Source organism: Ailuropoda melanoleuca, chromosome 2 (assembly GCF_002007445.2).
Source record: "Ailuropoda melanoleuca isolate Jingjing chromosome 2, ASM200744v2, whole genome shotgun sequence".
In the NCBI taxonomy this organism is placed as follows: domain Eukaryota; kingdom Metazoa; phylum Chordata; class Mammalia; order Carnivora; family Ursidae; genus Ailuropoda; species Ailuropoda melanoleuca.
Genome location: NC_048219.1, coordinates 8,056,038 through 8,071,002, shown reverse-complemented (window position 1 = coordinate 8,071,002; position 14,965 = coordinate 8,056,038). Strand labels below are relative to the sequence as shown.

At 37.5% G+C, this 14,965-nt stretch overlaps 1 protein-coding gene and 1 pseudogene across 11 annotated transcripts in view; one reads left to right on the top strand and one right to left on the bottom strand.

Moving 5' to 3' along the window:
* Window positions 1-14,965, bottom strand: part of EPB41 (erythrocyte membrane protein band 4.1) — a 183,843-nt gene that overhangs the window by 81,785 nt on the left and 87,093 nt on the right. For all 11 annotated transcript variants that reach the window (XM_034647927.1, XM_034647940.1, XM_034647942.1 and 8 more), the window contains one exon: window positions 2,961-3,003. In XM_034647927.1, coding sequence (XP_034503818.1) covers window positions 2,961-3,003 — 43 coding nt within the window. The remainder of the gene's footprint in view (window positions 1-2,960; window positions 3,004-14,965) is intronic.
* On the top strand, window positions 7,498-7,597 carry LOC117801198 (annotated as a pseudogene).

The following is a 14,965-nucleotide window of genomic DNA, read 5'->3' as shown; positions in this document are numbered from 1 at the left end:
TTTAAAGATTTTATTTATTTATTCGACAGAGATAGAGACAGCCAGCGAGAGAGGGAACACAAGCAGGGGGAGTGGGAGAGGAAGAAGCAGGCTCACAGCAGAGGAGCCTGATGTGGGACTCGATCCCATAACGCCGGGATCACGCCCTGAGCCAAAGGCAGACGCTTAACCGCCGTGCCAACCCAGGCGCCCCAGTACTGCTCTATTTTAAATTTAAAATGTTAACATGTTAATTCTGGGTGATGTGTATATGGGTTACTTGTTACATTAACCTCCATACTTTTCTATATGTTTTTAATATGGAAAAGCCTTTCTAGTGAATATCTATTTCAATTTTAGATATTCATATTTTTTTATTCTACTTCTAGGAACTTACCTACAGGAACATATATATGCATGCACTTATATAAACATTCACTGCAACTTGTTTGTAATAGCAAACTATTGAGAATAACCCAAAATGTCCATCAAAAGGACTGCTTACATATATATTGTGCTACAACTATGTAATCGAGAAAATTTTTAAACAAAATAAATTTATATGTGTTGATACGAAGAATACTCCAAATTGTGTTAAATAAAAAATACTGGTTGCATATTTATATTAAATACATATAAAATATACCGATTAAACACATATTTATATAAAATATACATAGTAAAATATAATATGCATGTAAAATATATATGTATTAAATATATATTTATATTAAAATATGTGTATGTCTATGTACACTCAGAACATCTCCGGAAAGAACCCAAGGAATTAAGGGATGGGGTAGAAGGACACTTTACCTTGCATTAGATTCATCTGTACCTTTTAATCTTATTCCACATATTTATATCACCTATTTAAACAAATTTTTAACTATATATAGCATAATACATAATGCATATATAATATAAAATAATATAATGCAATACATAAAATATAACAATGTACAACAGTCCCCCCTTAGCCATGGTTTCACTTTCCCATGGTCAACCACGGTCTGTCAGCAGATGACCCTCCTGATATATGGTCAGAAGATCAATAGTAGCCTAAGACTAGGTCACAATGCCTGCGTCATTCACCTCCCTGTGTCTCATCACATAGCATTTTATCACATCACATTATAAGAAGGGTGAGTACAGTCCAACAAGATATTTTGAGAGAGAGAGACCACATTCATATTAACTTTTATTATGGTACATTGTTATAACTGTCTATTTTATTATTAGTTGTTGTTAATCTTTTTTTTTTAAAGATTTTATTTATTTACTCAACAGAGATAGAGACAGCCAGCGAGAGAGGCAACACAAGCAGGGGGAATGGGAGAGAAAGAAGCAGGCTCATAGCAGAGGAGCCTGTTGTGGGGCTCGATCCCAGAACGCTGGGATCACACCCTGAGCCGAAGGCAGACGCTTAACGACTGCGCCACCCAGGCACCCCTATTGTTGTTAATCTTAACAGTGATTGTATCCAGAGGATAGAATTTAGGGGCCTTTTACTTTCTCCATGATATATTTCCATAATGTTTAAATTTTTCACAATGGGTATATATTATGTGTGTGATGAAAAAAATTTTTTTAAAAAAACAAAATCTTTGCAATAGATAAAAGTCGATCTCTTTGGCGTAACGAAATGTTTACATTTTGATTCCCGATTTAAGTTTGTGCTACAGACAAGGTTTTCCTTTCCCATGTTAAAGGAAGGGTTTTTAATTATTTTGTGATTTTTTTTTAATGACAAACACTGGTTCTTTATCATAGCAAGGATTTTTTTCTATAGCCAGAGATATAACCTACTAGATATTCTTCTCCACTCCATAAATTCTGCTTTAGCTTTTCCTCCTAACCAGTCTCCTTGTATAATCATTTGTTCCTGAATAATATTGAATATTAAAAGAATTTTCATTGAAACGGACTTGGAGTTATGTTCTTGTTGTCATGCCTCAAATATTCCAAAAATGCATTGCTCTTACTTGCATTTTATTTTTTTACTTATTATTTATTATTTATTTTATTTTATTTTTTGCTCTGACTTGCATTTTAAAACAACATTTTATAGGCAAAGAACAAATATGGAGAGCTGCTAGTCCAAAGGAGTATCTTGTTTTTCTATCTCAAGGAATATAAATTATAAAAAAGGTCTAAAAGAAAACATTTCACCACAGCAAGATTGTAAGATTGTTTTCTTTTAAGAAACAAATGAAAAATAAAATTTGCTTTCAGGTGATAGAGTTAAAACTTACTAACCATGATGAATAACCTCTATTGCAGTTCCTAAAAGTTTCCTTAAAAATAAACTAAAGTAAAAGCACATTTAGTCATAAACAAGGGAAAAGAGTCTCTACACCTTAAGCTGGCCCTTTGGGCCTGGAGCTACAAAATACTAATCTACGTTTTATTTGACCTAGAAATATTTATCTCAGGAGAGTAGTCTGAGCGGGGGTACAACATACTAGCGGGCTTGGCGTTAAGAGAAAAGCCACAACGTCAGAGGGTCATTGGCAAGGAATTCTCTTTTTTCTACTACCAGAAGAACTGTTTGGAAGATTTTTGGAAATGGACAAAAAGAACTACTGAGAAGAAAGCATGGAGCAGGTTAGAATGCAACAGTCCAGAACAATTTAAAAGGACCAGGACCAGGGACCAAACTCCTTTGAGAACTGACTCCCATATCCTTTTCCTCTTCTCATCTTTGTTCTTCTCAAACTTGTCTTTCTCAATCATTCCAATCTTCCCCAATTTTACCTAGTTGTAAAGAAAAAAATCAAGATCTGACCTACATCTCAATCGCGTCCACCTCTGCTCTTTCTATCATGGAATCTCCTCCTTCCAGGGGAAGGCTTCATCTCAATTTCAGAGCCACCTGCCATAGCCAGGATTCTAAAGTGACTCATGGCCAGAAAATTGGTGAAAATCCTCTGACCCACTAAAATAAAGAAAGAACTATAAAAAGAACTATATTCACTTACCACGAACCTGCTTTTTTATTTCTTTGGCAGAATCCAGCCATGTCTGTAAAAAGAAGAAAAGGCATTCACACACAGCTCCAAAACACACAAACCACAGAGTATCAGAGCAGGATTACTGACCATTTTCGAATAGATTCTCTTGGTCAAACTCCATTTCTGATATTCTCTGCATTAATCTCACACAGCATAGTAAATGTGAGCAGACAAACAGGGGGCCAGACGGTCAGGCTTGAATCCTAGCTCCACTACTTCCTAGCTGAGTGATTGTAGGCATCGCTGTATCTGTTTTCTCATCTACTAGAGGAAATTAAAATGAGATACCAGTAGTACTGCCTCACGTATAGACTTATTGTGAAATTTAAATGAGTTAATATATGCAAAGCTTTTAGTAAACAAGAAATGCTAAGTAAGCACTTGCTATTTGTATCATTCCGTAACGAGTAGTAGAGATACAACCAGGATTAATTAACATCACCCAGATCTTATTTTTCCCTCCAATTCTGACCTCCAATCTCATTTAAGTTTTCTATGTCAACAGCATCTGGTATACATTTCATGCTCAGTTAATATTTACTGGATGAGTGATTACGTTGTTTTCCCTGACTACTTTTGCCCACGCTAATCTTTCCTTTTACTGTTCTCCAACCCCCCTTAGAGTCCACAGACCCATTAGGGCAGGGTTCTTCAATTCATGGTGGACCATGAAAAATAATGGCACTTGGAAAGAGTCTCACCATTAACATCTTTTGCAGGCTCCTTGGGAAATGTTTAAAGACAGAAATTTCTAAATTAAATTGTTCAAAATATTTTTATTCATATAAGAGACATACAGAAACATACCTAAAACGTAAGTGCATAGATCAATAACTTATCAAAGTGAACACATTAGTTTAACATTGTCAGCACCCAGGAACCCCCTCCTGCTTCCTCCCAACCCCTCTCCATTCCCTCCTCCAAAAGGTTTAAAACTGAATTTTAGTGATATTTAGAAAAGGAGAGTAAAGTACCCCCTCCTCACCCTCTGTCAACAAAGACAAAAGGCACAAGGTTACCATTCTAACTGCCCTGCCCAAGAAATGAACTTGAATTCTACAATCTTATATTTGATGATACACGACTTTAACTGTTTTATAAAGGTAGTCGTCACAACAGACAATAAGCACAAGAGTGAGGTTTAATTTCCTTTTCTCTTCCCTTTCCCCACAATTAACACAGAAGATTAAGAAATGTATTAAAAATATACCACTTAATATAAAATTGTTCCTTAGACTAAAAACTAAGCACACACTTGTTTAAGCCCTGTCAGAAAGGCAGTAACCCTCATTTCTCATTATGATTAAAGAACTTCAATTGGTTGCAGGTCCAAAGGCAAAAGAAGACTTCAAAGGCACCAATTAATAAGCTTCATGGAACCTCTGAGAATCATCATTTATACCACGCAACCCAGAACTCTTAACAGACTACTTTTTACTACTTTGGAATGAAACATCTTTCACCATAATGAGGCAACTCTATATTTTCCACTATTTTTTAGAGAAATCTCCCAAGATAACCTGAAGCTACCAAGTGTCTTACAGGGATTTTCCAGCCATTCTATGACACATAAGGAGGGCAAACCCAGATTTCTGTCAATCACATGTGACTCCAAGGTGTAAGTGACTTTATAGAACAAATTACTATTGCTTCCGTATCTGGTCCTCCAAATCCAAATATAAAACCATGTATCCAAGATAATAAAGGCCAAGGTGTACAAGAATAGGTACTTTTATGCTCAATTTAAATGACTCAATTCACAGCATTTTTATTTAGCCAACAAATATTTGAGGAATGCCCCTATGTGCTAGGCACTGTAGTTTCAAAAAAGGATTTAAAAATAGCACTCGTCCTCAAGGAGCTGTCAGTCTAATGGAAGAGATGATCACTATCAAATCAACAACTGATCCGTTTGTTCTAGGCGTTGATAGTAATGTGTGAGAGCGCTCTGAGGGAGCATAGGGTGTTCCAGGAGCACAGAGGAGATGCACCAAAATGGATTGGGGATAAGAGGCAGTTAGGAAATGTTTCTCAAGAGAATGTTTGGGGGACCTGAACTACGTCTTCATGAACAAACAAGAGTTATTTAGCCAGGCAAAACAGAAGAGGGAGTAAAAAAAAAAGGCACAGGGTATAAGAGAACATGACACACCACAGTCGCTACATGTAGGGAGCATAGCTCGAACACAGAGGTGAGGAGGGGAGATACAAAATGGAAGAGAATGGCAAGGGTCAGATCAGGGGGGACACAGTATTTCACAGCAAGAAACTTGGACTTTATCAAGTTCCAGGTGAGGGGAAGCCATTGAAGGATTTAAAATAAAGGAGTGACATGACTTAGAGGCAACAAGACTCTATAAAGGGAGACCAAATGAGGGGCTGTTGTTGAGAATGATAATTGTGGTACAGGAGAGGATAATGGTTATGGATACAGGCTTTGAAGTCCGACAGTCTTGAGTTCTAATCCCGTCTCAACCTCTCTATCACTTACTAGCTGTGTAACCTTTTACAAGATCATCTAAGTCTCAATTTTCTCATATATATAATTGGAATGAAACTACCCTCCTCAGGGTGCATGGGGGGTGACTCAGTCAGTTAAGTGTCCATCTCTTGGTTTCGGCTCAGGTCATGACCTCGGGGTCCTGGAATCGAGCTTGAGGATTCTCTCTCTCTTCCTCTGCCCCTCCCTCCACTCTCTCTCTCTAAGATAAATAAATCTTTTTTTAAAAAACCTACTCTCCTCACAGAGTTTTTATGGGTTAAATTATTTGATGTATATAAAAAGCACGTAACCAGCACTCAATAAATTGTGCTGATGTTGATCATCAAAAGGGCTTGATAGGATGAAGTCTATGGGACAGAAAAGATGTGCATTAAAAGACATACACCAAAATGTTCCTAGCAGCAGTATTCTTTTTTTTTTTTTAAGATTTTATTTATTTATTTATGTGACAGAGAGACAGCCAGCCAGCGAGAGAGGGAACACAAGCAGGGGGAGTGGGAGAGGAAGAAGCAGGCTCCCAGGAGAGGAGCCTGATGCGGGGCTCAATCCCAGAACGCCGGGATCACGCCCTGAGCCGAAGGCAGACGCTTAATGACTACGCCACCCAGGCACCCCTAGCAGCAGTATTCTTAAAAGCCCAAACTATATACAAGCCAAACATCCATCAATAGTGGATATAAAGTGTGGTATAGTCAGACGATGAACTTTTATACAGAAATGAGAATGAATGATCTACTGCTACTCACAACATGTATGAATCTCAAAAACACAATACAGAACAAAATAAAAGAAGCCAGACCTCAGAGAACATATGTATGATTTCATTTTTACAATGCAGTTTAAAAACAGGCAAAGCTAGCTGATGGTGATAGATGTCAGGAAGACATCTGTTACTTTTAATGGGTGGGGTGGGAGTAATGATTGTTAGGGGATGCAGGCAGTGACTGGGAGGGGGCACAAAAGGGGATTCTGGAGTCCTGGTAATATTTATTTTCTTAATCTTGGGGGTATTTACACAGATGGGTTCACTTTGTAAAAATTCTTTGAAATACACATGTATGTTTTACAAACTTTCCTGTATTATGTTAGACTAATAAGCAGTGAGGAACTTGAGATAGTTATATGTAAACTAATTTCTCAAGAGAATGGTTTTGAAGGAGAGGTGAAAGAGAGGGTTATGGCTAGGGGAAAGAGATAGGAATTAACTTATAAAGTAACAAAATATTGAGAGGACAAAAGTTATAGAACTATATCTTATTAGGGATCTTTTTCTTAAGATTTTATTTATTTATTTGAGAGAGAGAGCATGAGAGAGAGAGAATGCACACACACGAGCAGGGAGCCCCATGCAGGACTTGATCCCAGGACTCTGGGATCATGACCTGGGTTGAAGGCAGGCACTTAACCGACTGTGCCACCCAAGAACCCATCTTATTAGGGATCTTAAGATGCCCCCCAGATACCAATTCTGGATAATCTTCTGGTTTCTATTTGAATACGTTCAGTTGCAAGGACTCCCCCCCCCTTTTTTTTTTTGTTTAAAGATTTTATTTATTTATTCGACAGAGATAGAGACAGCCAGCAAGAGAGGGAACACAAGCAGGGGAGTGGGAGAGGAAGAAGCAGGCTCATAGCAGAGGAGCCTGATGTGGGGCTCGATCCCATAACGCTGGGATCACGCCCTGAGCCGAAGGCAGACGCTTAACCGCTGTGCCACCCAGGCGCCCCCCTCCCCTTTTTTTAAGGATTCCTTTTAAGGGTCCATTTTGCTGAACATTTTTTGTGTGTTAAATAAATCAACATTTTATTTATTTATTTATTTAATACTTTAAACAGAATTAAAGTTTGTGCTTTAAAAAGTATCACATTCCTTCTTGAGCTTAAAAAGCTTCAAAATAATAGAGATGAACAACTAATAGGCTGATATAGATCTCTATTCATTCAGCTGAAGAATTACAGGTCTCACAGGTAGTCTCCTGCTTTAAAACACCTCTCACATGCTTGCTTTGGCAGCACATATACTAAAATTGGAATACAGAGAAGATTAGCATGGCCCCTGAGCAAGGATGACCCGCAAATTCGTGAAGCATTCCATATTCTTTCATAAATCCTTACTACTGTCTATTTAAATGTTGCGTGCCATGTCGACATTTTTAAATATTAAAAAATTTCATAGCCTAGGGGCACCTGGGTGGCTCAGCTGGTTAAGCATCTGCCTTGGGCTCAGGTCATGATCCCGGGGTCCTGGGATCGAGCCCCATGTCAGTCTTTGTGCTTAGTGGGGAGTTTACTTCTCCCTCTCCTTTTGCCTCTCCCCCTGCTTATTCTCTCTCTCTGCCTGTCAAATAAATAAAATCTTTTTTAAAAATGTAAAAAAATAAAAAATAAATAAAAAAATAAAACACCTTCTCACATGCTGTCCCTTTCACTTGGAGTACCCTACCCCAATTTCTTCATCTGGAAGATTCCTGACTTTACAATTCAGATCTTATGTTACTTTCGCAGAAAACCCCTTCTATATGGGTGCCCATCTTAACTGCTGCCCCCTCGTCAGTCTGGGGGCTTCCTGAGCAAAGAGACTATGTCCTTCATAGCTCTGCCTGGCACAAGGTACATGCTGTCTAGTCAATCAATGTTTGATGAATAAATGAATAAACAAATGAAAAATGCTACTGAAATAAACCAGTATAGAGATGATAAACTTTCAACCTAAGGTAATGTTATTTAAGTAAGTAAAATGAATAGGAACTTTTCATATCTTTTGCAGCAATTATAACCTTAGGTCATATTTTAAGAAAAAACCCTAAGAAAGAATATGCCCTGAGTTGGCCATCAGCTACCCTTATGTGGAGGTCCTAAAACCCTGCACATACATGTAAGTGACCTATACAAATCCTTATCTTTTGAGGTAAAAGACATCTATAAGCTTCACAAGTCTGTCTTCCTTAATTTGAGGAATAACCATTGTTTATGTTTCTGTTAGTATGTTGACTTCAAATCACTGCTCCAAGATATTTATAGAAACTCTACAGCACAGTAACTCTAGGTCTCTTTAAGTATTAAAAAAGCCACATTTAAATCCACTAGAGATGTCAAACCAAATCTTCGGAGCAAGACACAAGATCCCAAATATAGCCTCCTACTCTAAAAATATGTTTACAAAATTCATTTTAGTCTTTCTGATTTACCAGACAATAATGACACAATCATTATTGATATTTGCTTTCAAAGCTAGTCTGAATCAATTTAAAACAATCCATCCTTTCAGATGACTGTAAGTTAAATGCCTCACACTACTGATTTAATACTCACTCAAGTGGTGTTTGCTATTTGCCTTTGCAAGGTGGAAAAAAAGACCCTCTTGGCTATGACTGATTATCTATTCAGAGTTGAAAATTTGACTTCTAAGGTAAGAAAATTCATCCACACAGAAAATGGAAGAAAAGAGAAAGAAGACCATATGCCATTGAATTGAATGAACTCATTTAAAATTCTCAGTATTTACCAAAAGAGCTCAAGATTTTTGCTCAGGGAGGGAATTTGGGCAGAGGGGGGTAGGAATTAATGTGGGTGACATTTCTCCAAGAAAAAGAATCCTTGATTCATTCATAAACCCCTAAGCAGGAATAAAGTGTAGAAAACAACTATTTAACTCATATAACTTTGATTCATAGTAGTAATAAATGTCTCATAGGGCTACAGAAGTTTGCTTCTAACTGCTTTTCCTCTTCTCTAACCAGACTCAGCCTGTTAATAGGCCTGTAATTATGCATTCAGTAGGGAAAGAGAGCAAGCAAGCCATTCCATGTGGGGAAAAGTCAATTCAATTAACCTTCCTCCCTGCTAAAGGTACCCCATTGTCTACAAACAAAATGCAAAGATCCAGATGTTCTTAAGGAGAGAACTTACATATACAAAGGACAAATCTTTACACACAAAAAGAAAACAGACAACAGACTGGGACTGGAAAGAGTATAGTCATCTCCGTTTTTATTTTGGTTCACATTTTTTCCCCACAGTTTGAGGAATTAAGCTAAAAAGAAAACCATAAGCCCAAATGGCATCACTTAGGTTAAGGCTCCAAGTCAGCAAACTAAGACTTAATATCTATCTAATCTAACTACAGTTTCAACCACCCAGAAATGTAACCTTTGACTAGTCAACATGGGAATTTCCTGGTCAGCACTAAGATATTTACTAATAGACCCTTTCTGTTCCCCTTGGAGGGTGACCGTGCCTAAAACAGTGGATTCTTTCCTACTAATTTCCTCTTTTCCACTCCCTCTCTACCTTAAAAAACCTTTCCTTTCCTGTAGGCCGTCAGAGCTCCCGTCCACTTGCTAGCTGGAACAATGCCCAATTCATGAAATGATTACTAAGGCCAATTAGATCTTTAAAATTTACTTGGTTGAATTTTTGTAATTTAACAGGAATTAATTCTGTAGGTAGGAAACAAAAACTGAGAAACAAAAACAAAATGTAAAAATCAAGGAAAGAGGAATAAAAAGCTAAAGAAGAAAATCATTTAGGAAGGAGCAGGAGGCAAGGAGTTTCAGGAGGGGACAGACTGTGCAGCTGAGAGGAAGCCACTTTGCCTTTATATGTTTCAGTTTTCTCATCTCTGAAATGAGGGGATTGAGCCCCAGGAGATTTCATAACTCTAGTAGCCTTTGTGTTTTCAGAATGACAGAAAATTTGGATAAATCACTAACAAACATTAATGGCGTTACACATTTAATCATTTCATGAATCTCTGTATATACTTCTAAAGACAGCATCTGGAAATCTGTTTGCTGACAGTAGATGTATATAGGTAATGGTAACTAAAATGAAATCTAATAGCGTGATGGGCNTGGCAAAACTAAAAAGTCCGCTACCATTGTGGTTTGGTGAGGAGTGTGGGGAAACACGGTCTCTCCTTACTGTTTTTAAGTTAATTGGTACCTCCATTTTGGCCAGGAAGGAAGGAAGACAGTAAGATTCTACTAACTTAATTCTACAAAGGGAAGGTCACACAAAAGATCATGAATCAGAATGGCTTTGGCCTTCTCAATAGCAACATTGGAAGCTTGAAGACAATGGAGCAATGCCATCAAAATTACGATGGCAAATAATTTCAAGTGTAAAATTCTAGACCCAACCAAACTAACAATCAAATGTGAGGGAAGAATAAAGACATTTTTCAGACATATAACATCTCAAAAAGATTACATCTCATGTGTCATTTCTCAGAAGAAGCACTCTATCAAAACACAAGGAAAAACTAGGACAAAAGAAATAGAAGAAACATCACAGGAGTGAGGCAAACCAAATCCCTGGGATGATGGTGATAGGAAATACCAGGGACAGTTATGCATAAGCAAAGAGAGCAATTCATCCATACTGAAGAAGTATGAGTCAAGAGATAGAATATTGAAGAAGGATTGTCATCACCAAGATGGCTTTTGCTACGGTATTGGCCTTTTAACCTGCCAATGCTAAGGTAGGTCTTCCCCAAATTCATTTTTGTACAAGATTTGCTTGGCAAGTTCCTGCTTTCCCTTCTATGCCCTACTTCCTGGATCAGCCCAAAGACCTTCATTTTAACCCAAAGAAAAACTCTGCTTTGACCTATTTCACTGAATTTAGAAGCAGAAAACAGAGAACAGTCCATTAACTCTGACCATGTTCCTGTTGGACAGCCTATAAAAACCTGGACCCTACTACAGACCTGACAAATGCCCTGAATATGATGAGCCCTATGTTTCCCAGGATTCACTTGCCCACTGACTTCCCCAAAAGGATCTCTTATAAACTATCAGGGAAGTTGAAACTAGATGATCAATCTGAAACAACAGCTTTTCTCTTCTTTACCTAAGAGGGGTAATAATGCCTTTTTTTTTTTTTTACACAGGGTTTATACTTTACTATTCAGCTTTTATATTAGCCACTTTTAATATCACTCTACACTTAAATATTTAAATGACTATAAATAAAGGAATTGAATATTTGCTTATAAAGATTTTGAGAAGTATTATAAAGGAAATAAAACCAAGTATGCATGGCACCAACAATGGTGAAAAGTTATCAATGCAACTGAAAGATTTGGTAGCAATGTGGGTCCTAGAAGCTCAACTGCAAGTGGAAAAGAATTTCCTCTGCTGAATGTCTTTAGATGAGCTAGCTTCTCAAAATTTAACTACACGTGGTTAATAGAAATTATTTCCAGTTATATTAAGTAAGTATTCAGTGATTTTACCAACCTGTCAAATTCAAGCATTCTCAATTATTCTCAAATCAACCTTCGATTTTTCTTTTTCTTTTTTTTTCCTTTGCACCCATAGTGTAAAAACACTGAACTTTATCTCACTGAGCTTGTACAACATAAAATAGTTTTCAGAGTATTTTCCTTGATTCATTGGAGAATTTTCTGGCTCACAGCTGCTGAATATTTTTCACTGTAGTTTGGGGGACACTGTTTTGTTTTTTAATTACCTTCAATCTTCCCTTATTAATGGAACTTAGAGGCTTCAGTACAAGTTGGTTTGAGCCTTTAAGGACAAAGATTAAGTCCTTCAAGAACAATATTAACGTAGTTCTTCTGCTTGAACCAACAGTCACTCACATAGAAGGACAAACTATTGCAAACTACTAGATAACTAGTGCATTCTACAAATGGATTTTATTTAGGCAAAGGGCAATTCCATGTCTTCTAGTTTCCATTAGCTAACTCAAATAATCCAATCTATAGAGTCAGCAGTTGTTAAAGGCTGCTGCCCCTCAACTTTTCTTAATAAATATAAATCACCTTGGAGAAAGAACCAACAAAACTGACTTTAAATATGTCATATACAAAACTCTCTCTCCGTGACCTAGCCCCTGTGTAGCTCTCCGGATTCATTCTTACTCTGTTCTTCACTTCCTATTAAAAGNCCCCTTGGAGGGTGACCGTGCCTAAAACAGTGGATTCTTTCCTACTAATTTCCTCTTTTCCACTCCCTCTCTACCTTAAAAAACCTTTCCTTTCCTGTAGGCCGTCAGAGCTCCCGTCCACTTGCTAGCTGGAACAATGCCCAATTCATGAAATGATTACTAAGGCCAATTAGATCTTTAAAATTTACTTGGTTGAATTTTTGTAATTTAACAGGAATTAATTCTGTAGGTAGGAAACAAAAACTGAGAAACAAAAACAAAATGTAAAAATCAAGGAAAGAGGAATAAAAAGCTAAAGAAGAAAATCATTTAGGAAGGAGCAGGAGGCAAGGAGTTTCAGGAGGGGACAGATTGTGCAGCTGAGAGGAAGCCACTTTGCCTTTATATGTTTCAGTTTTCTCATCTCTAAAATGAGGGGATTGAGCCCCAGGAGACTTCATAACTCTAGTAGCCTTTGTGTTTTCAGAATGACAGAAAATTTGGATAAATCACTAACAAACATTAATGGCGTTACACATTTAATCATTTCATGAATCTCTGTATATACTTCTAAAGACAGCATCTGGAAATCTGTTTGCTGACAGTAGATGTATATAGGTAATGGTAACTAAAATGAAATCTAATAGCGTGATGGGCAGAGCAACTCCACGGTGTCCAAGGGCAGCTCAGCAGCTGCAGCACCCACTGCAGGAGGGGTCTTCCGCAGGTCCCCCCCCTACCCTCCAGGCTGGGGATAAAATTTAGCAACAAGAAGGAAGCAGTTCACGCGGCGTCAGTGGTCTGAGACTAAACCAAGGCCAGGGCCCTACAGCCCTATCCCCATCAGCCTGATAATCACCAGCATTGCCTACCTCTGGGCTCCAGGGCCAGCNTTTCTCAGAAGAAGCACTCTATCAAAACACAAGGAAAAACTAGGACAAAAGAAATAGAAGAAACATCACAGGAGTGAGGCAAACCAAATCCCTGGGATGATGGTGATAGGAAATACCAGGGACAGTTATGCATAAGCAAAGAGAGCAATTCATCCATACTGAAGAAGTATGAGTCAAGAGATAGAATATTGAAGAAGGATTGTCATCACCAAGATGGCTTTTGCTACGGTATTGGCCTTTTAACCTGCCAATGCTAAGGTAGGTCTTCCCCAAATTCATTTTTGTACAAGATTTGCTTGGCAAGTTCCTGCTTTCCCTTCTATGCCCTACTTCCTGGATCAGCCCAAAGACCTTCATTTTAACCCAAAGAAAAACTCTGCTTTGACCTATTTCACTGAATTTAGAAGCAGAAAACAGAGAACAGTCCATTACCTCTGACCATGTTCCTGTTGGACAGCCTGTAAAAACCTGGACCCTACTACAGACCTGACAAATGCCCTGAATATGATGAGCCCTATGTTTCCCAGGATTCACTTGCCCACTGACTTCCCCAAAAGGATCTCTTATAAACTATCAGGGAAGTTGAAACTAGATGATCAATCTGAAACAACAGCTTTTCTCTTCTTTACCTAAGAGGGGTAATAATGCCTTTTTTTTTTTTTTACACAGGGTTTATACTTTACTATTCAGCTTTTATATTAGCCACTTTTAATATCACTCTACACTTAAATATTTAAATGACTATAAATAAAGGAATTGAATATTTGCTTATAAAGATTTTGAGAAGTATTATAAAGGAAATAAAACCAAGTATGCATGGCACCAACAATGGTGAAAAGTTATCAATGCAACTGAAAGATTTGGTAGCAATGTGGGTCCTAGAAGCTCAACTGCAAGTGGAAAAGAATTTCCTCTGCTGAATGTCTTTAGATGAGCTAGCTTCTCAAAATTTAACTACACGTGGTTAATAGAAATTATTTCCAGTTATATTAAGTAAGTATTCAGTGATTTTACCAACCTGTCAAATTCAAGCATTCTCAATTATTCTCAAATCAACCTTCGATTTTTCTTTTTCTTTTTTTTTCCTTTGCACCCATAGTGTAAAAACACTGAACTTTATCTCACTGAGCTTGTACAACATAAAATAGTTTTCAGAGTATTTTCCTTGATTCATTGGAGAATTTTCTGGCTCACAGCTGCTGAATATTTTTCACTGTAGTTTGGGGGACACTGTTTTGTTTTTTAATTACCTTCAATCTTCCCTTATTAATGGAACTTAGAGGCTTCAGTACAAGTTGGTTTGAGCCTTTAAGGACAAAGATTAAGTCCTTCAAGAACAATATTAACGTAGTTCTTCTGCTTGAACCAACAGTCACTCACATAGAAGGACAAACTATTGCAAACTACTAGATAACTAGTGCATTCTACAAATGGATTTTATTTAGGCAAAGGGCAATTCCATGTCTTCTAGTTTCCATTAGCTAACTCAAATAATCCAATCTATAGAGTCAGCAGTTGTTAAAGGCTGCTGCCCCTCAACTTTTCTTAATAAATATAAATCACCTTGGAGAAAGAACCAACAAAACTGACTTTAAATATGTCATATACAAAACTCTCTCTCCGTGACCTAGCCCCTGTGTAGCTCTCCGGATTCATTCTTACTCTGTTCTTCACTTCCTATTAAA